Below are 27,311 nucleotides of genomic sequence, written 5' to 3' on the forward strand. Positions count from 1 at the left end.
AACCCCTCCCACTCTCAAGTTACGTCACAAGGTGCACCTATGCTAGAGAGGCTTAAATTCAACAATTAAAACCCCGCCCACCGTCACAAGATGATGCCTTTACTCTCTCGGCACTGGAACTCACTCAAAGCACTGGCACCAACAATTTGGGAACCCAAAATATAGATAACCCAATTAGCTGCAAGACTACTTAACCCCTTAATGACCGCCCTATCAGGATTCTACGGCGGTCATTAAGGGTACTTCTTCTGACGCGACGCCTTTCTACGGCGCCGCGTCAGAAGAAGATTTCGGGACATCGGGTCAGTATAGTGCCGGTGTCGGGCTGTGATATCACAGCCCAGACCCGGCACTAACACCCGGGATCGGAAAAACTCCGATCCCGGGTGTTTAACCACTTACACGCCGCGGTTAAGCATGACCGCGGCGTGCAAGTGTCCCCCCCGTGGATCGGACCCCCCCGGTGTGCTTACCGGGGGATCCGATCCCTCCTGCCGCTGCCCCGGGTCCCGACGAGTGACCCGAGGCTGTCGGCTCCTCTTCTCGCCGGGTCCTGCCTTCCTGGCAGGACCCGGCTGTAAGTAACTGAGCATGCGCAGCATGCTCAGTTACTTACACTATACACTGCAATACAAGTGTATTGCAGTGTAAAGGCTTGAATAAGCGATCGGATGATCGCTTATTCAAGCCAAGAAGTAGAAAATGTAAAAAAGTTAAAAAAAAAAAATTAAAACTTTTTATAATATAATTAAATAAATAAATAAAATAAAAGTCCCAGTAACACATAAAATGCATATACAGTAAATAAAACACAAAAACATACATATTTGGTATCACCGCGTCCGTATTAATCTGTACAATAAATCTAAATCAATATTGAACCCGCTCGGTGAACTACGTAAAAAAAAAACTCGGAAAACTATCCATAATATACAATTTTTCATCAAACACCATCACAAAAAATGTTCTAAAAAGTGATCAAAAAAAGTTACGTTCCCTAATATGATACGACTGAAAAGAACAACTGTTTTCGCAAAAAATAAGCCCTCAACCAGATCTGACAACAGAAAAATACAGAAGTTATGGCCCTGAAAAGTTGTCAATAGTAAAAACAATGCGATTTTCTCCAAAATTGGTTTTGCTCAGGAAAATTAAGCAAAAATAAGAAAAACTATATAAATGAGGTATCACCGCAATCGTAGTGAACCAGAGAATAAAGATAAAATATAATTTTTACATTACGGTGAGCGGGGGAAAAAAAATGCTAACAATTCAAAATAAAAATTGATGATTTTGTTTGTGTCGCCCTTGAAATAGTTAATAAAATCTCAAGAATAAGCTTTAGACTCCCAAAATAAATTATCTATACATTGTATCTCATCCCATAAAAAATAAGCCCTCATATGTTTGTATTACCAAAAAAAAAAAAAATTTATAGGTCGTACAATGTGACAATACAAATCTGCTGTGAATGGCGCCTCCATTCATTCTATACTCGGCCGTGCGCCCGTACAGCAGTTTACCACCACATATGGGGTATCAGTACACTCGGGAGGAATTGGGCATCAAGCGTTGCAGTGCGTTTCATCATTTAATTTATTCTGAAAATTTCAGTTTTGGCCTAAATGAATGTATTTTCCAAAAAAATTCAATAGTTTCTAAATCGCAGGTCCATATTTTTTAACCCAGGTGAAACACTTAAAGGGTTAATAGACTTAATAGAAGTTGTTTTACATACGTTGAGGGGTGAAGTTTCTATAGTGAGGTAATTTATGGGGTGTTACTATTATCTAGGCCTCTCAAAGTCACTTGGAAGCTGAGTTTTCCCTCAAAATGTGAGTTTTGGCAATTTTCATGAAAATAAGAAAAATCGCACCTAAAGTTCTGCACCTCATAACATCCTAGAAAAATGACTGGAAGCATAAAATATCATCCCAACATAAAGCAGATATTCTGTAAATGTTAATTATCAAACTTTTTGGGTAGTTTTACATCTTGTCTGGAAACCAGAACATTTCAAACTTGGAAAATGAAGAATTTTTACAAACTTTTGCCAAATTTTCACTTTTTTTCCGAACGAAATGCAAAACTTATCACTTAAATTTTATAACTAACATGAAGTACAATGTATCACGAGAAAACATTCTCAAAATCACCGGGATATGTTAAAGCGTTCCGAAGTTATAACCAATTATCGTGAGACTTGTCAGATTTGAAAAATCGAGTCTGGTCATTGAGCTGAAAACTAGTGTCGGTGATAAGGGGTTAACTATTGATATCAGTAATGCAATCTCTTTGGGCACTTAAGTTCTCTAAGGTTACAATCAGAGACTTATTAAGTTTTAAAGGTTTAAAATAAAAAAGTGCAGTACACACATAAAATATACCATTGTCGGATAAAAAATGGTTAAAAGGGATATACACACAATACCTACAAAAACAGTTATAAAAATAAAAAGGGATTAAAATGAATAGCCCTACTAATGAAATAGTTAAAGTTACTCAATGCTATGAGACCCAGCTAAGAATTCTTGGACAGCCTTTCAGGTTGTGTTACAGTCTCAAGATGACTGACCATGGGCATTTGGATAGACCCATAATTTATAGTCAGTGGATTTTTCTCTGCACCTCTATTTGCTAATATGAAATACAACTCCCCTCAGTGAGACACAATTTTAGGTGAGTTGTTAAGAAAACTCATAATTCTTTCCAGAAAATGGCTATAATGATATAACCATCTTCAATTGACTGGGGACCTCATACTCCATACCAAATTTGGAGTGGGTAGGCTTAAAATCAGGGCGTTTATGTCATCTGACCCTATTCCTGAGGAGCTAATGTCCTGAAATTAAAAATACACATAGGATAATGTCCCTTGACCCTATCCCATTAGTAGGACCTCATAACAACAAGTTATTTGATGGATATGTTTTCCCATTGTCTCCTAGTTTTAATTTATGAGGGAAAGAAAAAAACCCAAACTTGTTGATTACACAGGACATGTAGTTTAGAGAGGTGTGAATATCCTTATCCTACCACTCTTAAATGTGGGCTGTGTGTGGAGCTCCCCTGCTGTGAATGTTTCCTGGCCAAGCTGGATTGTGTCTCTATTCAGATTCTAAATGCATGTAAAAGACTAGAGGAGGCATCAATCAATAAATCGGAGCCAAATTTCATACTTTTACCACAGTTGGCTGTTCAGGACAATATTTTAACTATATGCTCGCTTAAAATCCAGCGAACATTTCTAGTTTGCCTGGGCCTATCATCGGATGGCAGGCGCTTATCTTCATCAAAACCGATGATACACCTAATAGCAGCAACAAAAGCTAATACCTCTATACTGGAGACAGTCAACTGCTCCACTTCTGTCTGCTTGGAAAAAGAAAGTTTCTCAGCTCTACCGCATCAAAGAACTATTAAGCTGGTCCTCGTATACACATGAGCAGTTCAGCTAAATTTGGTTGTCATGCACCCAATATGTTGAACAGCAGCCACCACCCCATGTAAACTAGCCTGTGTATTGTGCACACAACACTAGAATTTATATCCAGAGTGTTTGTATGTAACTTTATACGACCACTACTGTAAGAGTTTGGGGAAACATACGCCGGTTCAACCATTTTATTGCATTGTTATTTTGTTCTCCTAGGTTAAACCTCATTTTAGCTTTTGTACACAGTGAGTGAGGGATGCCTATGCCAATCCTTTCCTTTTTTATCCCTCCCCTTCTGTGTCTACCCTCATTTTAACTGTTTTGTTTAGGCAATATATGACGTGTCAAGATTATAAATATGAATGTTCTCTGTATGCTTCCTAGAGGTATCCACTGACGCACGGTGCAATCGAGCCTCATTTACAAGAAATATGTAACAAAAAAATCTACCGTATTTTTTGGACTATAAGGCACACCGGATTATAAGGCCCACCTGATTATAAGGATGAATGAACAGCAGGTGGCAGACCTGTGCACAGTTCAAGGCAGCTGTTGTCTGTATATACATTTCATATACAGGCGGTCCCCTACTTAAGAACACTCGACTTACATACGACCCCTAGTTACAAACGGACCTCTGGATATTGGTTATTTATTCTACTTCAGTCAATGGCTACAATGATCAGCTGTAACAATTATCAAAGGTGTCTGTAATGAAGCTTTAGTGTTCATCCTGATTCTTATGACAACCTAACATTTTTAAAATCCAATTGTCACAGACATCAAAAAAGTTCTGGCTGGGGTTACAATGATAAAATATACAGTTCCGACTTACATACAAAATCAACTTAAGAACAAACCTACAGACCCTATCTTGTATGTAACCCGGGGACTGCCTGTAAAAGCTGCACTGGACTATGAGGTACACCTTTGATTTCTGAGAAAATCAAAGGATTTTTTGTGTGCCTTATAGTCCGAAAAATACGGTAGTACTATTACCCATAGCAAACAATTGCAGTGCAGCTTCATTCATGCATAGAATCTTAAGAAATACGTACATGAGACATTTCTCCTCAGGTTTCATTCCTCCTGACTGGCTGTGAAGATGTTAATTGCATATCTCCTAACTAGCCCAGTATATAGAAGTTTCTGAGGAAATAGATGCAGTTTTATCTCATTTAAATGAGGACTACATATCAATGAAATAAGGTCTCGCTGACATAAAATTATCGGATTGTTGGCCTGCTCTCCACTCAATGTTCTAATGTTTCCTAACTCCGGATTGTTTTGGTTTTATTTCATGCCTGATGCATCACAAAAGTATGTTGGAAGTTTTCCTACACAGATTCATAACATTGTTCTAAAATTGTATGTGGTAATGCTAATCAAAAGTGGCAAATAAATGGGTTCTCCGCAACTGTTAGAATTTCCATACTTCTTTAAAATTCCCATAAGAAAACAGAAATGATTCCAATGTAGTTATAGTAGTCTCTTTAAATTAGAAAGATGATTGTTAAAACATTGCACAGTGGAAACAATGCTTTTGAAAGAATAAAAGCAGATATTTGGTTAGTTGTCAAGTTGCACAATGGATTTTCATAAATATACTATTAAGCTACTGAGCTCAAAAACTTGTGGATTATTTTCTTCATTAAAAGCCCATTTAGACATCAGGGAATTATTAGATCTAGTCAAACTGTTTCAGGCCACACAATGGTATGAAACCGCTCACTGGGTACTTTACAGATCTTGTATGTCTGAACTCTTGTCCACCCTGAATCCTGTAAGGATCTACTTTCCTGTCACATATTAAAAGTCAAATGTGTGTCTTTCACCTGCCCATTTAAAAACAAATAATTCTGTTGAGCCAAATGACTGATGTCGCCTGTTCCTGAGTTTGTGTTAAATGTCCTTTATTTTCTACTCATGTATCTTTTCTTATCCCAATCAATGTCTTGGTTGTACCCCCTATGCAGTAATGCTCTACTTACTTTACTTGGTTTAGCTAATACCAATGTGGCTTGTTGTCATTGTTTTACTTAAACAACTAATATGACCATCTACACTTCAACTGTGTGACAGAATCTAAAAAAAATCCAGAAAATCAGATTTTTAAATTATTAGGATATTAGGATTTTATTGCATGAAATAAGCATTTATATCTCTTACTAACAAGTGAGAATTCTGGCTCTCAGTTCTGTTAGTTTTTATTTAAGAAGCTCCTCCTACGCTACACTTATTACCTTTATTATTTGCACCTGTTTGGACTTGTTTGCTGTATAAAAGACACCTGTACACACACTCAATTATACTCCAACCTCTCCACCATGGCCAAGATCAAAGAGCTGTACCAGGGACAAAATCGTAGAGCTGCACAAGACTTGGGAAGGTCAGGAATCAGCCCAGATCTACACAAAAGGTCCTAGTCAATGACCTGAAGCCAGCTGGGAACACAGTCTCAAAGATTACCACACTATGCCATCATGGATTAAAATCATGCATGGCTTGTAAGGTTTCCCTGCTCATACCAGCACATGTCCAGGCCCATTTGAAGTTCTCCACCGACCATCTGGATGATCAAGATGTTGCATGGCATCTGCAGATTCGTTATAATGTTGAAATATTATTAAAACACAATAAAACCTGCATAAATTTGGTATCACCATGATCGTATCAAATCAAAGAATAAAGTTGATGTATCATTTGGAGCAAACAGTGAAAGTTGTAAAAACTGGGCCCACAAGAAACTGATGCAAATGCGTTTCTTTTGACAATTTGACCACATTTGAAATTTTTTTCCAGTTATTCCCAGTACACGGCATGGAATATTAATAAACATCACTGAGAAGTAAAATTTGTTATGAAGAAAATAAGCCCTCACACAGCTCTGTATATGGAAAAATTAAAAAGTTAGATATTTGTGAAGGAGAAAAGAGCGAAAAATTAACAAAAAACACTGCAATGGCGAAGTGTTAATATGAATCCACCTCTGGAACTGCCACCTTTTGGGAGGCGGGGAATCCCATGACTACCATTCAGGAGAAGACTTAAGGATGAGATGGTTTCTAAGTTAAAGAGGACCTGTCACCGAGAAATTCGGCACTTAAGTAAGCAGCTCCTAGTTCTAAAACAAATGAAACAGTGTTACAATGATAGCGTTATTGAAAATCTCCGATAACCCTATCTTACACAGCTGCAGAGTACAATAGAAACGTCGGAGCACTCTCAAAGCGTTCTGGCGTATTCATGAGGGGGCGGGATTGTGGGCGAGATCAGGGGCAATGACTGCCGCTTGACGCGCGGCAGTCACCACTGAGCTATGGAGCGAGCGGGGCAGTCCGGGACTGCTCCCTTAGGAATACGGCAGACTGCTTTGAGAGGTTTCCGATAATGCTATCATTGTAACACTGCTGCGTTGGTTTTAGCACTTGGAGCTGCTTACTTTAGTGCCAAATTTCTCGGTGACAGGTCCTCTTATAAGTACAGGCGCTATTGAAAGACAATAAGAATGTAATGTCTATCTTATATGTATACCATATATATGTGTGTATATATACAGTATATGAATATCTTGAACTAAATATCACAATACGTCTATTTATTTAGATGACAAGACTTGTTTTAAAGCAGATGGAGCAAAGGTAAGGTGTAGGAGTTAGAAAGATTCAACTATCCTTGCAAACACATCATTAAAAATGATTTTTACTCTTTGCAGAAGTAATATTTTTTGATGGTTAGCATTACTTTAAATATTTGGGAGACGTGTAAGAGTTTTGTGTCTTGTTAAAAGGAACCTGTCACCACACAATCCCCCCCTCCCCCAAGCCCATAAACAGTACTTTCTTCTGCAATATGTACGTCCATTGGAAGGCTTTTTAGCATATTTCTCTGTTGAAGTATGAATGAAAAATCAACTTTTATTCTTTTGTAAGATGCAGTAAAGGAGACGGGGCTGCTTGACCCGCTCCCTGATCGCTGTTTGCTCTGCCTACTCCACCCATCTGGCGTTCCAGCCCTGCCTCCTAATTGAAAAGTCATTCTTCAACTACCTGACTATCTTTCACAAGTGCAGTACTCCTATGCTCCGCTTTGCATGACGTGCTAGAAGCTGTGCAGGATATCTTGATAGCGGGAGAATGGCGTTGGAATTAGGAGGCAGGGCTGGGACACCAGATGCATGGGGTAGGCAGCGGTTAGGTAGCAAGTTTGCCTAACTGCTTGGTCGGGCAGTCCCATCTCCTTGACTGCATCTTACAAAAGAATAAAAGATGATTTTTCATTCATTCTACAAAGTAAAATAAAAAATATTACAGAAGAGGCTATTGTTTGTGGGCTTGGGAGGGTTAGGGTGGTGACAGGTTCCCTTAAAAGTCAAACCTGCTTTCATATCTTCTCTTAGATATTACTAGTGACAGCAGCAAATACTGAACTGTGAATCATATATCACTATTATAAATTGACTATATTTTTATCTTTAGGAGAAAAGGTCTTATTCTGAACATTTCTTCTGCTTTTGGTAGCTTTCCTTGCCCACTTTATGCTACTTATTCTGCTTCTAAAGTAAGTAAATATGGTAATGAAAAATTATCTTTATGCATGAAGAACTAACACAATAAAGTGAAACCCCTCCAGAAATATTTGTGTGTGTGTATATATATATGTATTTGTATGTGTGGCTTAGTAGAGAATAGAAAAGACTTTATGGTCCAACGCAGGCATGTATGAAGAAATTAAAGTATTGCGCTAGATATCGCTTCATCCAGATGAATGCCCGTCGTTTAGTCTTGTCATGATGTCCTGCACTTGAAACTTCCCTCCCTCCCTGCTTTGTGGTTTTTGTCTGCCTAATAGCTTTGTGAGTATTTACTAATAAATGGAACACTAAGAAGTGATATTGGAAATTGGAACCTCTGATACATAAAAATAGCCACTCCGCTTCTTTCTTTCTTTTTTGTCTTGCACTTTATGGTCCAACTGATACCTTATCAGACTGTTCTGGACAAATTGTCCTTAGGTGCCTATTTTCCATATATGGAGTCTAGAACTATGAACAATACATTATATTTGGGGGATCGGACAATAAAGACTTAGCATTTGGCTCAGCAGAATCAGCTTTGCTTAAATGAAATGTATAAATAGTACCACTAAAAAGTGTAACAAGACCCTGTAATGGGACCACTTTATTTGGTTTCATCCTAAATATGATTTACCAAACTTATTTTGGGTTATTTTATTATTAACTTTGTAATAATGGATGGAATGATTTGTTTTGTTAGGCATTTGTTACTACTTTCTCTAGAGCCCTTCAAGCTGAATACAAATCCAAAGGGATTACAATACAGGTAATATGTAAATATGATAACCATCATCAGTTTTTTTTCCATGTAACTAATATAAAATTTCATAAATTTACTGTCATTATTATAACAACAGCATAAAGCGCAGCTCTCACAATGAATACAGTTTTTAATATTAGCCTCATTCAATAGGTATAATTTGTAGTAACCAGTGGATCTATAGGAATATTCACAATACTGTAGTAGTTAAGGGGTCTGCTTATAAAATGTATTTTTGGGCATTATTTTTTCAGCATTAATTTAGATCAAGGTAATTAATATGATTTAATTTCAACTACCTAGCATCTCCATTTTAGTAGTAATATTTAGAAGGATCTACAAATAAATGTATTTTGTGAATCAATTTTTAAGTCAATTGATGTCTGCATTTTTGTGTGATTCCTGTGTAGATTATAAAGCTGGCTATAAAAAGTCTATGTTTCTCAGCCGAACTGATTTGGATAGCTTTTTATCACTATGCTGTGGCTAAATGTTTAAAGGAGATAAGGAAAAGGCAATTGGATTCCACCTATCTAATTGCTTTCTTCTCATAACGTTGGTGGCTTTCTCTTAATTCATGCATTCATATTAATGAGCTTCTTGGCCGAGCATGAATGTATTTGATATACAGTAGCTACTGCCGTTATATAGGCAGACAATAATGTGGAAGAGAAGATAGCTGAAATCCAAACACACAGTAAATTAAGTTTTAATCTGCTAATGCTTTTAGTAACTGTGCACATACATTTAGATTTTTTTTTTTCGACTTTTATCGTTTTTTACGTTGACCTATGAATCTCCCTAATCATTTGTTGTATTCCTAAATCACTTCCTCCCTAATAATCACTTCCACAACACAGTTATTGGCAATTAGATATCTACAAATGGCTTTGTCATTAGCACTGTGTATGTACACACCCTAAACTGACAACATGGATGCTTATTTACAAAAAAAAAATTTTGTAACAACAAATATATTTATCTCATAGGAAAAATAAAGTAGTTAGTAATCAAAACTATTAAAATGTGTATAACAACTATATTTCTGTGCCAATTCCATAGGCCTTGATTCTATATGGTGAATGAAGTCCCGGGTAAAAGAGATTATGAAAGTAGAGTCACAGCTTTTAATATTCATTGACTCATTGAATAAACACAGTCTGTAATGATGCTGTAAGCACAATTAAAATAATTAAGCTGCCTAATACTCAATTTATAGGCTTTACAGTATCATAATGATTTTTATAAATCTCAGAAAAAAAACAGCATGATTTTGGTTAATTGCCGAGTCATCAATATTGAGAATTATGATAAGAGGTGCTTTTTTTTATCAATTCTATTCCTGCAGTACAGAAGTGCTAGCAGTGGCACTCTTCCTTACTATCAAAGAGGCCCTAACATCAATGCAACATTGTAATCTCTGCCGAGTCCACTAAAATAAATAAGAGCCATTTGCTTAGTTTGTTATTAATTATCTAATCAATGCTTTCATCTGTGCCTTTTCTTCTAATTTTCAGGCAGTTACTCCATACGGTGTTTCTACTCCCATGACAAAAAACCTATCAACAAATATAATAACAAAATCTTCAAGAGACTTTGTACGAGAGTCGCTAAAACATGTTACGCATGGAAGTGAGACGTTCGGCTGCCTTGCACATGCAGTTTTGGTAAATTCAGTTTAGAACCTTGCATTTTAAGCCCCGTCTTTAATGAAACATAAAGGTGTATTACATATCTGTCACTTATAAATGACACCAAAGTCTATGTCAATCTATGAACAGGAAACTCTTCCATGCCTGAATGCTCAGGTTCTAAAAGGGGTCATCGTGACTCCATAGGACAGTGGTGGCGAACCTATGGCACGGGTGCCAGAGGCGGCACTCAGAGCCCTATTTGTGGGCACCTGGGCCATTACCCCAGCACACCAGACAGAACTCAAAGAATCTTCCTGCAGTTCCAAGCAATTTAGAAGATGCTGCTTTCAGGCATATATTAAAGTGATACTTATTTAGCTACTTGGGAATTTAGGAAGAGGGAGAAGGGACAAATTATCTTTGGAGGACCTCCTGCTGGCCCCACGATTTTCTGTGTACAGAGGGACACTGGAAAGAAGCTAAAATGATGAAAACTTTCCAGCTTGTCCTCAGGAATCCAATATGATGATAGAACGTTGTTGAGGAACATGAAGCAATAAGTTACTGCTTTCATTTTTGGTTGGTACTTCGCGATAAATAAGGGGGTTTTGGCTTGCAGTTTGGGCACACGGCCGCTAAAAGGTTTGCCATCACTGCCATAGGAAATGTTTACACATGGATTATTGTAATTGCATTTTTACATTCCCGAACACCCCACCAGTGACTCCAGTGGGCATTAACTTTTTAAATGCTGTTGGCAAAGTTACCAGCAGCATCTAAAGCACCATGGCTAGCACTCACAAACCAGCTGCACTGTGTGTCACCATTTTGGGGAGGACCGTTGCTCCCGATACTAGTGCCAGCTAGTGGGGTTTAGTCATTTGGATGCTGCTGTCATCTTTACATCCGCAACTGGTGCCAGTACCGTTCTGAGGAGCGGTAAGAGTGAATGAGTTTGAGCTGAACACGAACCTGGTGCCAAATTCCGTACGAACCTAAACTTTGTGGTTCAGGTCCGCACATTACTAATTAACACCTTGACACAGTGCATTTCTGTAAATGGAAAAATAAAAAAGTGTTGGCTGTATGAAAGGAGGGGAGCAATAAACTGAGGTGCAAAAACAGAAATAGGCTTCGGGGTTAATCTTTAAGATTTTCTTTGCTTGCGTTGTTTTAAATGTAACTAAAGTGATTCACAGTGTCATCATACACTTAATTAACCCTTTAATGTGTTACCAGAGAATGACTTACTTTTCAAACAAGTTTTTATGTTAAATTTGTATTTTTGGAACGGTTGATCTGGTTTTATGGGCCATGATAATAATAAACTGGGATTTATATCACATATGGGATTCCAATAAAATATAATGAAGGAGGTTTATCAGAAGTGTCTAGTTGCTCATGCCCAGCCAGATGCTCCTCCTTTATTAGTCATCTAATTACTAAGGGATTAATCAAGGATTGTACTGGCATTCAAGCCGTGATAAAAGACTAATAATATCTTATATCTACATACTACCCAACAATGGTGAACATTGTCACATTTATGTTATTAGGATTGTAAGTGATTAAAAACATAGTACTTTAGCTTTATATAAGCATATAGAATGGAGTATAACCACTAATGTTGATCTGGTTTAGCAGATTGATTGATTAAAATAGTGTTAAGTTTGATAGTAGAAATCAGTTGTAGAAATCAGTATAAAGTATGGCATACAACCATGCAGTGCTGAGTAGTACTGCTTGTTTATTTGTAATATGAATATGCCTACATATTGGCAATTTATTAATAATTAGTAAGTTGTCAATAATTATTTAAAATATCTTTCATTTTAAACACAGTACTGAATATTATTGTAAACATTTTTTTTTTAAGGGATGGATCATGAACCAAATTCCACTGTGGGTGATCCACAGCACAAGAGTACAACAGTGTATTTTGAACATAATTATTGCCAAGCAAAGAAAAGAAAAAGAGATGCTAAAGAAAGAAAAGATACGCTAAGTTGGCTGCCAATACTGGATTTACACCTCTGAAGCCTATACACACGAAGTACCTAGCACCTTGGGACCTTAATATATTAACAAAGCAACATAGGGATATCCCTATGAAATTACAATATTCATCCTAAAACCAGCAATCCAGTGTATGCATGAGGGGGCTGTCCAGAGACTTCCCTCTCTGATGCTGGCTCCCAGGACCGCCACTCCCATAGTCACCGATTCTCTCACTGCTACATGCCAGTGGTGACTGCATATAGTGCATAAGCCTAGCTTCCTGTTGCAGTTGCGTAGTGTGCAGTTGCCATTATGTGCTTTACACCCTAATGCTTGGTGTGGCCTCCTCTTGGTGATAAGGTAGCATGTACTAGGTTACTGCACATGTACCACCACTCTCTGTTTGTAAATAGTCTCCTGTGGCTATCCAGAAGAAAGCATCAGAAAGGGGAGTGCCTGGATAGCCCCCTCATGAATACACTTGGTTGCTGGTTCCTGGAGTTCCATCAATCGGACCGCTAAGTGCCACAGTGTTGCACAGCATTTAGGCAAGGATTTTGAGAGTCATATAATTGGAAAAGGGCTAGGGAGGGTATTTCATTACATATGTGCATATAGTCCTCTTTTTTTACCTGACAGGTTTCCTTTAAAGATAACCTGTCATCAGTTTTTCAACATTAAACCTAAATACAGAAGTCTACTCACTGGGGCAGATTTACTTACCCAGTCCAGTTGGGATCCAGCGGCACGTTCTCTGACACCGATTCAGGTTCTGGCAGGATTCACTAAGGACATGCCCCCGATGTCCACTAGGTGTCGCTGCTGCGCTGAAGTCCGCCGGAAGTGCCCCTCTGTGTCGATCTGCTAACATCTCCCTCAACCCCCGCATCCCCCCCCATTCCTGAGGGAGGGGGGAATGATGGCACTGAGGGAGATGTTGAAGAAAACATGCCACTTGTGACTTGTTAAATCTGCTGGAAAAGTGCCAGCTACTTTTTTTTTTTTAATTGATTTAAATGCTTTATGAAGCAAACATACCTTGAGAATGCTGTAGCTACACTGATGGAACATCATATCTTGGTTAATCCCTGTGCTGAGTGGTTTCACTGATAAAACATTATGATAATGAAGCTTTCTTGCTTCTGTGGCTCCTTCAGCGCTTGTCCTAGCACGTGACTGCAGGAGAGGCTGATGTAATCGTTCTTGTGCCTGGAGGCAGAATAATCAATTGCTGCACCATCCCCCAGCTGCTGTGTATGAGTGATCCAGCTCAGGTTGATTAGTCATGATTGACTAACCTCCATTTGTAATTACAAGCTCGTGTGTAATGTGTCAACCAGCCTGACCCAGCTTTCCTAAGGTCCTGAATGTTATAATTGTTTTTTCAACAAAACCACTGAGCCCTTGGATTAATCAAAATATGACCCTGCATCAGTGTAGCTACAGCAGTCTCAAGATATGTTTTCTTCATAATGCATCAAATCAAATGGTAGGTTTCCTTTAATACAGATATTAGATATGGATTTTTATAATAAAAACTGAATGGGAAACAGTTATAAGATTTATGTGGGAACCTGTCATTAAGGTTTAATGGTCAGGAAAGGTTCCTTTCAAAGAGGTTTAACCAAAAAGACGACTTATAGAAAATCTACCATCAAAACCAGGAACGATAAAGCACAGACACTCATAGATCCAGGCACTTAAATCAACTTTATGCTAATGACTTAGAAGGGCTCTGATTTCATAAAACAGACAGAGGGGGAGCATGAGACAGTGTAACAGCCTGTGAAACTGCAGGACAGAAGGGGCTTCAAGTTGATTGAAAGAATGAGGTAATGGATAAAAAATATCCAGTCACAGTATATGGATCCACAAGTACGGTAAGTGTCCCTTGTTCTAATGCTTGATTTTGATGGTAGTTTTTTTTAATCGTGTGACTATACACATAGAACAGGTGAAGATCTTTCCATTATACCTCAAATTTGTATTGTCTCCACACCTTGGCTCAATCTCACTAATGTTATAAAATTGAAAATATGGGTTAACACTGATCAAACACCCATACCACAGTAATCTAACATTGACCAAAAGGACCAAGGACTTTTAGGCCTATTGCCCACGAGTGTGTGTGATGTGATTTACTCGTATTGTTAGTTTGAATGTCCAGAAATAAAATGATATGCTGAGTCCGGTCTGTAAGCGTTCAAGCCGGACATTCAGGAAAACTTAAGATGCCAGTCTTACTTAGGCCAAGCAGGACAAGGTCCGGTTGATGGGCAAACACATCAATTAGCGCTATTTTGGTGTATTAGCCTTGGTTGTTGCAAAGGAGAATGAGGGGAGGGACGATCACTACTTAGGATATCCCTTTAATACAGTGTGATGTGCTGCCAGCCAACAAACATTCTAAAGCTGCACTAATGCAATTAGACGGTGCCATTGTTAAGGGCATCTACAGTAGTGTGCAAAAGTGTATTAAAGTGTATTAAAGTATGAAATAATGTTGGGGCATTATATTTAAAATTATTCTTGTGAGTGCATTATGTATAAAATAATGTGAGGTATTATATATACAGTATATAAAATAATTTAGAGTGGAGAGGTATATATCAATTTAAAGAGGGATTATATATATATAAAAATAATGCAGGGTGCTATGCAGGGTATAGGAACGGACTGGTGAAAAAGACAGTGAGACAACTGGTCGACATTCCCTACCTGCACCAAAGTACAAATAAGTAGACAAAGACCAAACAATACATAAAGTGAAGGAAAGTCACCAAATATGGGTCAGAACAAGAGAACAAAGCAGTACAAAATCACAAGGCAAACGGATTGTCAGCGAAACAGAGAATCAAAAGGGTCAAAAATACCAAAATGCTGAAGGCAATCGATCAGCTCTCTGACATCAAGATGGGCAGCAATGAAAGCTGTCAGAGATTCTGTCCATCACAGTGGATTAATGTTTAGTAAACCAGAGTTCTCAGGAGGTATACGAGTCTGGTAGAAATAAATCAAGGCTGCTAGGAATAGTGTCCAGAATAGAAAAAAAGGACCCTTTTCAGTGCATCCTCAGCCGTACTTTACCAAGAGAGGATGATACAGGTTTAACTTGGGGAAATTATATGTGAACTCATTTATGGGGGGATATTATAAAAAATATCTAATATCCATTAATAATATAAATATTTCCTTATAATAATTATGATTATCGTTAATAAATAATATTTGATGCAATGTTGGTTTACAAATAGGGAATTTTGGAAGAATTATTGTGCATTGTGGCACAGGTCGGGTGGGATTTACAACAGCCCTCCATCAAAGTGTTCATTTAGAAAAATATTGTACTATCAGCAGAATGCGCCATCTTCCATCTGCCGACAGTCCTTCACAGCAAGTGCAATATCACAGTATAATAGTATTGCTTCAATTGCCAGTGCCTTTCATAAGACATTAAATGTAAAGGGACGCTGGCAACATAAAGTACATATTCTCTCAATGTCACAGGAACTTCGCTGGTACCCTGTAATGATTCTGTCCTATAGAAGGTACAATGGCAGGTATACTTTCTCCAGTGCTACAAGCCTCCACCTAACCTTAATTCCATGAACTCCTTATTCCAGGAGCAGCGGTTAACATCCTCACACTTGCACTGGATGAAGTTGGAAAGTACTTCCCAACAACCCACCTCTCTCTGTGACAACTCTAGAGAATATCAGTGGTTTATACGGTGGAGGACAAAGGAGAGCCAAAATAAATCAAAGGGCTCATTAGCAAGCAATTAGGTGGAGGATGCCTCATTGTCACAGAACTTAAACAAACTAGGTGCTACAGTAGTAGTTTCCACACCATACCTTGCTGGTGGCAGCTATTTTATACAGCTGATCATTCCCTCAAAAATATACACCAGCACTTAATATGAAGTGCACATGAAAAAATACATGTACTGCACAAGAGATACTTTTACCAGACATCACTTACTGATTAAATAAGTCACAGTTGCTGCACAATCTACACTGCGTCATTCAAAATATCAAATTTAGGCCTCCTAAATAATGTCGTCTCTGCTGCATATTGGGGAAACAAGAAGTCTGTGCATCAAATATCAATATGATGCACGGAGTTCAGTCCCCAGCAGAATGATCAGTCCATGGCATGGTGTTTCTCACGTCTGTATCACAGACATATGGGAATCCAGTATAACTCACAGTATAGTGTTTCCCTTAGTAACAACAATGGGGCACATTTACTTAGAAAGTTGGAAAATGCACTAAAAGTAATAATTCTATTATAATAGCGGCGATTCGTTAAGAACGTGTACCAGAAATCAAGAATCTGTTGCTTCCCCACACTGGCCCCATAGAGTTCGCCATCTTTTTTGTGGTGCATCTATAACATACAGCGTGTGACACAATTTGCAAGTTGAATACGGTGCTCGGTCCGAATCAATCAGACCGACCAACGGCACACCCCCTAATTTGTGTTGCATGGAAGCCAGCGGAGCCGCGCCACAAAAGGGTTGCGTGCGCCACAATCGCAGCACAGACATTTCGCAGTCCGACAAAAATGCGGCGCAAAGCCCTTGGTAAATGAGCCCCAATGTTCCACTGTGTGCTTCTAAATAACACTTACTTCATGCAACTAAACTTGCTGCCCCTACTTAGGCTTCATAATAAGATTTAAAAAAAATCTTTAAATCATATTTATGTTGGTTCTTTTTAGGCATTATAAAAAATTATTTCTCAGGATTCTGGACAAAAAAGGTTCATATTTGTTTGAGCAAAATTAAACAAAACATAGCAAAATGCTGAAAATTCAGGGGTCAGGTTACCTTGAAACAAGTCAGCTCAGACACTCTAAAACTGCATTGCAATCAGTTTTGATGTACTTTCAGGTGCAGGACCCCTTATTCTTTTATGTGCTGGAGATAGTTTTTAACCCCTTAGAGCTTTGCGTTCGATATAGATCTGATGGAGATCTGAGCTGGGCCGGTATCAGGATACATGGGGTCCCGGCTGTAACACCCGCGGTTAGAGTGGGCTCGATCGTGGGTGTTTAACCCGTTAAATGGCATGGTCATTGCAACTGAGGAATTTAAACTGCCTGTAACTGATCTTTCCCCCACGTTCGCCCCCCCCCTGAGCTGTCTTCAGTGGGCGGCGATCATTTCTATGGCAGCCCTGAGGTCCGATCAATAAAAAATAAATCAATAAATGGGGCCCATAAGCCCCATAAAATATAAAGAGACATATAATGCACAAAAAGTCTAAATCATAACACAAACCCCACATATGTAGTATCACCACGTCCATAACAACCTGTAGAATAAAAGCAAATAATGACTGAACCCTCATGATGAACGTCGTAAAAAAAACTGTTAAAAACCTGCCACAAATTATGGTTTTTACCTATTTAATCCCACAAAAATGCAAATAAAAGTGATAAAAAAACTTATGTACTCCAGAATAATTCTGTTGCAAAATACATCATGACCCGCAAAAAAACAAGACATGAACCAGCTCTGCAGCCAAAAAAGGAAAGTTGGAAGATGGCGATAAACAAATGATAGATTTTTTCCCCACATTAGGGTTTTATTTGGTTAATTTAGTAAAGCATAAATAAACATAAATATTCAAATGCAGTATCGCCATAATTGTATTGACCCATAGAATAAAGATAACATGATTACTAGGCTATACGATGAACACCAAAAAAAAAGTAAAAAATTCTGTATTGAATTGATGCTTTTCTACTCCTGCCCTCAAAAAAAGTTCAACAATTTTTAACAATAGGGGATACCAACCCCAAAATGGTAACACTGGAAAAAGCATCTAATCCGGCAAAAAATTTCTGTCACTTGGCCCCAATAACGAAAAAGCTAAAATTTTATAGTCTACAAAAGAGGCCAATGAGGAAACTAAAAAATTGGCAGCTACAGGACGCTCCATCCCTTCTTGCTAAGTGTCCATGAAACAAGTATCGTCCACATGTCGGGGGTCTCTGTACTCAGGAGAAATTGCATAACAAATTGTATGGTGGGATTTCTCTTTTTATCTTTTGGAAATGTGTAAATTTTAGGGCTAAATGAACATATAACCGGCAAAATTTGACCATTCTTAATTTCACCTCCATTTTGATTTAATTAGTATGAAGATCTCAAGGGGTTAACAATCTTCCTTAAAGCTGTATCTGACAGTTTGAGGGGTGCAGATTTGAGAATGGATTGATATATAGGGGTTTTTAATGCTAAATATTTAAAATTACATTCAAAACAGTAATTATTTCCCAAGATAATTCTGAAAAAAACTGATATTTTTAAAGCGATATTTCAATTGTAAGCCAGGTAAAATCAAAATACATTATCCAGACATTTCCAAAATTATAAAAATGTAAAGTAGACATATGGGAAATGTTATTCAGCAACTTATTTAGGTGGTGAAACTATCTGCCTGAAAAAAGACTTCAAATTTTGAAAATGGCAAATTTTTCAAAATTTTTATTTTTTTTTGTAAATAAACTCAAAACTTATCAACCAATATTTACTACTAAAATGAAGTACAACGTGGGAAAAAAACATTCTCATAATCGCTTAGGTAAGTAACAGTGTCCACAAGTTAGAACCATATAAAGCGACACAAGTCAGAATACAAAAAATGGGGCTGAGCCTTAAGCTACAAAATGGCTGCGTCCTTAAGGGTTTAAAGACACAACTATTTTTGAAAGCATTCTTTCTTTACAACATTTCTTTCTATACCTGCCTAAAACTTTTGCACAATACTGTACACTTTTAAGCCTAAAGGTCCATTCACATCTGCTGATGCATCGACTAACAAGCAAAGATTGGACACCAAATCCCAGTTTATACAGGGAAACATGCTGCTGGTAATCCTCTAGTTTTGCTGCATAAAAGAAGCAATCAGCTGATAAACAAGACAATTGTTGGGGATGATGTTCTTATAATCTGTAAAGTCAACCTATATAGAGATGACATACAATTTAAGCACTATATGAAATAAACAGTAAAATAATGATATTAGGTATCAATTATCCACCTTAATGAATATTTCTCTGTTATGTTTATAAGACATGTATAAAATTAGTGTATAATTTACTTTTGAGAAGAGGGCAGAATAACGTCTGTAGTGTAATATATTTTAACTAACATTGGAATGTGTGAATTCTTAAGGAAAATGTTAAAAATGTCCAATTGTAAATAAAGACAGACATCATGCAACCCACACTTCAGCCTAATTTTCTTCGGCTTATACTCGTGTCAAGGAAAAAACAAAAAGTGAACTCACCTTCTGACGCTCCCCGGCATCCATCGCGGCTCCGACATCGGGTCCTGATCCCTCACAGTTTTCGTGACATCAGCCGCATCGGCACACACTATGATGTCAGCTTGTGGCTGATGTCATTGTGCTTGCGACGGAACGGGAGGGGCTGGCAGGCTATATACTCAATGGGGCAGGCAGGCTATATACTTGAGGGGTAAGGCAGGCAGACTATATACTTGAGGGGGCAGGCAGGCAGGCTATATACTCCAGGGGGCTGGCAAGCTATATACTTGAGGGGGCTGGCAGGCTATATACTTGAGGGGGCTGGCAGGCTATATACTTGAGAGGTATGGCAGGCTATATACTACAGGGGCTGGCTGGCTTTATAATACAGGGGACCGTCAGGCTATATACTCCAATGTGACCAATGCATTTCCCACCCTTGGCTTATACTCGAGTCAATAGGTTTTTCCAGTTTTTGTGTCAAAATTAGGGGTCTCGGCTTATACTCGGGTCGGCTTATACTCAAGCATATACAGTACATTATAAAAAGGTTATCACCTTAACCCCTAGGCGCACCACGATGTTATACTACGTCCCCGGGGCTAGATGCTTAGCGCACCGGGACGTAGTATAACGTCTAGCTTCTGGGACCGGCTCACGAACAGAGCCGGTACCAGAAGCAGCGGCTGTCAGCTGTCTATCACAGCTGACACCGCGCTGTAACACCCGCGATCGGAGCCGACTCCGATCGCAGGTGTTGACCCCTTACACGCCGCGGTCAAGCATGACCGCAGCGTGTAAGGGTCTTCCCCCTATGGATCGGATCCCCCGTGCCGCTTACCGGGGGATCCGATCCTCTTCTGGGCAGCTCGGAGGACTGGCATGTGCCCCGGAGCTGCCCGGTCTCCATGGCAGCCAGACCCCTTCTGGGTCTGACTGTAAACTGTCTGAGCATGCGCAAGCTTGCTCAGACAGTTTACACTGCTCTACAATAAAATAGTATTGTAGAGCAGTGTATTGAACTTAAACCAGTGATCAGAGCATCACTGGTTTAAGTTCAAGTATGTATAAGTAAAAATATGCAAAAACACTTAACACTACACATTATAATAAATAAAAAATAAATACATAAAATATAAGCCCCTAAAATGTCACTTCCCCATAAAAAAACTTAATAAAGTATAAAAAACATAAAAACACAAAAAAACCCCGCATATTTGGTATTGCCACGTCCGGTCACAGTAAACGCTGGAGGAAAAAAACGCAAAAAACGTTCCGAAAAAAGATATTTTTTAATTAATACCCTATTAAAAAATGCTCTAAAAAGTGATTTAAAAGATTTTATGCGCTCTAAAATAAGCCCACTAAAAAGAACAACTGTTCTCGCAAAAAATAAGCCCCTAACCAGATTTGTCAGCCAAAAAATAAAAAAGTTATGCATATAAAAAGATGGTGATGCTAAAATGAATAAGATTTTCTCCAAGTTTTTATTCAGTACAATTGAATAAAATACACAAAACCCCCACATATTTGTTATCCCTGCATCCGTAAAAATCTGTATAATAAAACAGAATCGTTATTAGATCCGCAAAGTGAACCCCGTAAAAAACAACCTAAAAAAACTCTCTCTAAAAAAAAGATGATTTTAAAAAGTTACGCAATCTAAAATAAGACCACTAAAAAGAGCTATCATTCTTGCAAAAAATAAGCCCTTAAACAGATTTGTGAGGCAAAAAATAAAAAAGCTATGCATATGAAAGACGGTGATGCTAAAATTAACAACAATTTTGCCAAATTACTTTTTATTCAGTAAAAATGGGAAAAAATAAAAAATATATATAAATGAAGTATTTTCGTAATCGTGGCATCCCATAGAATAAAAATAATATACTATTTTCATGGTATGGTTAACGGCCAAAAAAAAAACACATAAAAATTTTCCTAAAAATTGATGATTTTCATTTCCTCCACCAACAAAGAGTTAATTAAATCTCACCAATTAGCTACAGATGTCCCAAAATTATGTACCAGAAAAGTGCATCTCATGTGGCAAAAGAAATAAGCCCCTATAGGTCCTCAATAAAAAAAAAGAAAAAAATAATAGCCTGTACAATGTGACATAGCAAATCTATGCCCGGCCGTGCGCCCATACAGCAGGTTACCACCACATATAGAGTATCCGTGTACTTGGGAGAAATTGGGTATAAAATTTTGTGGAGCCTTTTTTCATTTAATCCATTGTAAATGTTTAATTTTCCACCCAAAATGAGTGTATTGTGAAAAAATATTACAATTTGCAGACTGCACCTCCATTTTGTTTTAACCCCTATAAAACATGTAAAGGGTTAACAAACTTCTTAAAAGTGGTTTTTCATACGTTGAGGGGTGTAGTTTCCACAATGGGGTAATTTATGAGTCTCGCTATTATTTAGTGTCAATTAGAAGTTGAGCAGGTCCATCTAAATACGGGTTTTGGTGATTTTACAAAAAATGTGAAAAATGATACCTAAATTCTGAGCCTCATAACATTCTAATAAAATATGTGGAATCTTAAAAAACCATGGCAACATAAAGCAAACATTTGGGAAATGTAAGTATTGAATTTTTTTGGGTGCTTTGACTATCTTCATCAAAAGTAGAGAATTCAGAACGTTGAAAATAAAGAATTTTTCAAAATTTTTGCCAAATTTTGTTTTTTGGCAAAAAGATTTCATCTAAATTTTTAAATTAATTTGAAGTACTATGTGTCATGAGAAAACAATCTCAAAATACCCTGGATATCTCATAGCGTTCCCACGTTATAACCACTTATAGTGACACAGGCCAGATTTGAAAAATGGGTCCGCGTCCTTTAGGCCAAAAGATGCTGAGTCCCGTAGGGGTTACATGATTCTCTGGGATTAGAAAGAAGTATCTAAGTATATTATTTTTCTCCTATAAACAGTGCCAAATCAGGTTTTGAATGGCCTACCTGGGTTCATATATCAAAGTCTCTGGATCAAAACAGGTTTTGAGTAACAACCTTCAAAATACACTAAAATATGTATAGAATAATAATAATTCTTTATCTATATAGTGCCTACAGATTACGCAGCGCTGCACAAAGCATAACAAGTTGGTATATATTAAGAATGCATGACAGACACAGTCTGCTGCAGCTGAATCCCCCCCACATTCCTTGGATTCACCACACACTGGTGTAAGGGAGCCAAGTATTGTGAAATAAAGTTTTGTAAAGTACTGAAATGAATGAGAATGCTGCAAAAAGAATTTTTAAAATCAGAATCCCATAGGCTATTGGAACTTATCATTAGCTAAATATTATATTCCTGGTAACATGTTTGCTTTATGCAGAAGCATGCAATAGTGTTTTCTTTATGTCTAAAAATGTATTAACACAAAAAACAACAATAATGGTGAGTATAGCCTACAAAATATTTTAATGTCTTGAAAACTTGCCATGTGGCCTTTTGCATCAATTATAGCTAACAAGGTCTTATACTGTTCACAACATTCACAAAATGTGGGGCAGTTAGACACAAATGCCCACACTGTAACACTACAACCACCAGGTGACAACAGTGGTTGATGTATAGCACTCTCCTTAAAGTCTCCCAAAACTTTGGTGGCCATCATTTCTGCTTAGCATAAATCCACTATTATCAGTGAACAGCACTTTAGCTCAATGGTCCCCGGTCCAGCATGATTGCTCCTTACCCCTGCATGACAGTGGTGCTATGAACAGGTACCCTTACAGGACCTTTAGCACACAGACCACTCAAAACATTTTGAATGGTCTAATGCAGCGGTCCTCAACCTGTGGGTCGCGACCCCAGCGGGGGTCGAACGACCAAAACACAGGGGTCGCGACTCTATCACGTTTTTGCCGCAATTCGCGGTAAAAACGGAATACAACATGTGTGCAATAAGCACTCACTGCTTCAGGACCTGTCGGCTGCTGCATACAGGGGAAGCTCAAGGACCTGTGGTGATGTCATCATCACATGATCCTCCAGCTTCTCCTCTACACAGACTCCCGCGGAAGAGGACTGCTCTGCTCAGTGAGTACAAACTGCAACTTGAAGCAGCAGAAGGGGCACTAGACCTGGGGGCAAGAAGGGGGGCACTAGCCCTGGGGGCAGCAGGGGGGGAAGGGATTAGAACTGGGGGCAGCAGGGGGTGGAACGGGCTAGAGCTGGGGGCAGCAGGGGGGCACTGCAACTGGGGACAGCAGGGGGGCACTGCAACTGGGGACAGCAGGGGGGCACTGCAACTGGGGACAGCAGGGGGGGTGCTAGAACTGGGGACAGCAGGGGAGGCGCTAGAACTGGGGACAGCAGGGGGGGGAAGGGACTAGAACTGGGGGCAGCAGGGGGGGAAGGGACTAGAACTGGGGACAGCAGGGGGGAAGGGACTAGAACTGGGGACAGCAGGGGGGGAAGGGACTAGAACCGGGGGCAGCAGGGGGGGAAGGGGCTAGAACTGGGGGCAGCAGGGGGGCACTGCAACCTGGGCAGCAGGGGGACGCTAGAACTGGGGACAGCAGGGTGGGCGCTAGAACTGGGGACAGGAAGGGGGGCACTAGACCTGGGGGCAGGAAGGGGGGGCACTAGACCTGGGGGCAGCAGGGGGGGAAGGGATTAGAACTGGGGGCAGCAGGCGGTGGAAGGGGCTAGAGCTGGGGGCAGCAGGGGGGCACTGCAACTGGGGCAGCAGGGGGGCACTGTAACTGGGGACAGCAGGGGGGCACTGCAACTGGGGACAGCAGGGGGGCACTGCAACTGGGGACAGCAGGGGGGGTGCTAGAACTGGGGACAGCAGGGGGACGCTAGAACTGGGGACAGCAGGGGGTGAAGGGACTAGAACTGGGGGCAGCAGGGGGGAAGGGACTAGAACTGGGGACTGCAGGGGGGGAAGGGACTAGAACTGGGGACAGCAGGGGGGAAGGGACTAGAACTGGGGACAGCAGGGGGGGAAGGGACTAGAACTGGGGGCAGCAGGTGGGGGAAGGGGCTAGAACTGGGGGCAGCAGAGGGGGCACTGCAACTGGGGCAGCAGGGGGACACTAGAACTGGGGACAGCAGGGTGGGCGCTAGAACTGGGGACAGCAGGGGGTAAGGGACTAGAACTGGGGGCAGCAGGGGGGGAAACTAGAACTGAAGGCAGCAGGGGGGGGGCACTAAAACTGGGGGGAGCAGGGGGGAACTACAACTGGGGGCAGCAGGGGGGGCACTACAACTGGGGCAGGAGGGGTGAACTAGAACTGGGGGCAGCAGGGGGGGCACTAGAACTGGGGCAGGAGTGGGGGCACTAGAACTGGGGGCAGGAGGGGTGAACTAGAACTGGGGCAGGAGGGGAGAACTAGAACTGGGGGCAGCAGGGGGGAAACTAGAACTGGGAGCAGCAGGGGGGGCACTAGAACTGGGGCAGGGGGGGCACTACAACTGGGGGCAGAAGGGGGGGCACTAGAACTGGGGGCAGCAGGGGGAGCACTAGAACTGGGGCAGGAGGGGCGAACTAGAACTGGGGGCAGCAGGGGGGGCACTAGAACTGGGGGCAGCAGGGGGGCACTAGAACTGGGGGCAGCAGAGGAGGATTATAACTGGGGGTACAAGGGAGAACTACAACTAGGGGGCAGTATTATAGTAGTTATATTCTTGTACATAGGGGCAGTATTATAGTAGTTATATTCTTGTACATAGGGAGCAGTATTATAGTAGTTATATTCTTGTACAATGGGGGGCAGTATTATAGTAGTTATATTCTTGTACAATGGGGGGCAGTATTATAGTAGTTATATTCTTGTACATAGGGAGTAGTATTATAGTAGTTATATCCCTGTACATAGGGGGCAGTATTATAGTAGTTATATTCTTGTACATAGGGAGTAGTATTATAGTAGTTACCGTATAGTAGTCCGGCATATAAGACGACCTGGTGTATAAGACGACCCCCCTACTTTCCTGTTTAAAATATAGAGTTTAAGATATATTCACCGTATAAAACTACCCCTTTTCCAACGCATACGAAACACTGGTAAAAATTTAAAAAAAAAACTGATTTGAATTTAACATGGTCCTTTTTTTAATTTAAATTCTTATGACATGCAGGTATATAGCAGGAAAACTGTCGCTCATAAACATAAGGCATACAACAACAACATTACCATCGTCCATTTTACTGTAAATGTTACCATACTGTACCTTAAATTTTTATTTTATTAAATATTCCATGCCATGTACTCAGAAGCGGGAAAAAAATTCCAAATGCAATGAAAATGGTGAAAAAACGCTTTTGCACCATTTTCTTGTGGGCTTGGATATTACGTCTTTCACTGAGCACCCCAAATGACATGTCTACTTTATTCTTTGGGTCGGTACGATTAAGGGGATACCAAATTTGTATAGGTTTTATAATGTTTTCATACATTTACAAAAATGAAAACCTCCTGTACAAAAATTATTTTTTTGATTTTGCCATTTGTTTTTGCTATTGTGTTTTTCTACAAAGTGCTTTGTCGCCCCTGATATTCCCTTACTTTTCTTTGACACATCCCCTATATGTTCACTTATTCTGTCCTTTATTTTCCTTTTTGTGCTCCCCACATATTTTATGCAGCATGCTGTGCATTCAATGACATAAATCGCATAGTCTGAATTGCAATTAATAAATGTTTCAATATCAAAGGATCTGTCATTGCTTTTCACAGTGTTACATTTTTTGGCATATGCGCACATATTGCACCTACTCCCATGACAAGGAAAAAAGCCCTTCTGTGAGAGCCAAATTTTTTTGTTTTTTTGTTCTTTGTAAAGACTAGGGGACACTATGCTTCCAATGGTTCTACCTCGTCTGGCTACAAATTGCACTCCCTCCTTTAAGATAGTTCGTAATTTTATGTCACGATTCAGCATTGGCAGATATTTTTTTACTATATTACACACTTGCCCATAGTTGCTGTTAAAATTTGTTGAAAAGGTGATTTTTTCCTTTTTTTGTTTTTTTCTTATTGCACCCTGTTCAGATTCTAATAAAGTGCTTCTGGGAACAGTGTCTATGCGTTTTTTTGCTTCCTCAATATGCCATCGCTTGTACCCTCTAGATTTTAAATTTTGGGCTAATTTCTCACATTCTACTTGAAAAACCTTATCTTCAGTACAGTTTCTTTTTAGTCTGTGCATCTGACCTAGTGGGATTGCTTTTATCGTGTGGCTCGGATGACAGCTATCAGCCTGTAAAATTGAATTGACTGCTTGTGGTTTACTGTATGTCTCTGTGAGGATTGATCTGCATTTAGGATCTCCTGTGAGGAGCAGATCCAAAAATGATATCTTATCCTTTGCCATATCTCCTGTGAACACCAGATTGCAGGAATTATTATTAATATATTGCCTGAATGAACTTATTCTGTCCTCTGGTCCCTTCCAAATAATGAGGATGTCATCCATGAATCTGCCATACCATAGTATATCACCTATAAAAGGGTTGGCAGATCCATAGATGACACCCTCCTCCCACCAGGACATATATAGATTAGCTATTGATGGACTGAATTTTGACCCCATCGGGGCTCCCTCTGTTTGTAGGAAAAAATCACCATTAAAGCAAAAGTATTTAGTCTGAAACA

At 39.5% G+C, this 27,311-nt stretch overlaps 1 protein-coding gene across 1 annotated transcript in view; it reads left to right on the plus strand.

Annotated features, from left to right (window-relative positions):
• HSD17B3 (hydroxysteroid 17-beta dehydrogenase 3) overlaps positions 1-13,146 on the plus strand; it is an 88,436-nt gene extending 75,290 nt beyond the window's left edge. Inside the window, exons 7-11 of the mRNA XM_072150831.1 lie at positions 7,043-7,077; positions 7,915-7,996; positions 8,713-8,778; positions 10,290-10,439; positions 12,283-13,146. Coding sequence (XP_072006932.1) covers positions 7,043-7,077; positions 7,915-7,996; positions 8,713-8,778; positions 10,290-10,439; positions 12,283-12,411 — 462 coding nt within the window. The 3' untranslated portion in view covers positions 12,412-13,146. The remainder of the gene's footprint in view (positions 1-7,042; positions 7,078-7,914; positions 7,997-8,712; positions 8,779-10,289; positions 10,440-12,282) is intronic.
• The last annotated feature ends 14,165 nt before the right edge of the window (positions 13,147-27,311 follow it).

Source organism: Engystomops pustulosus, chromosome 1 (assembly GCF_040894005.1).
Source record: "Engystomops pustulosus chromosome 1, aEngPut4.maternal, whole genome shotgun sequence".
Taxonomy (NCBI): Eukaryota; Metazoa; Chordata; class Amphibia; order Anura; family Leptodactylidae; genus Engystomops; species Engystomops pustulosus.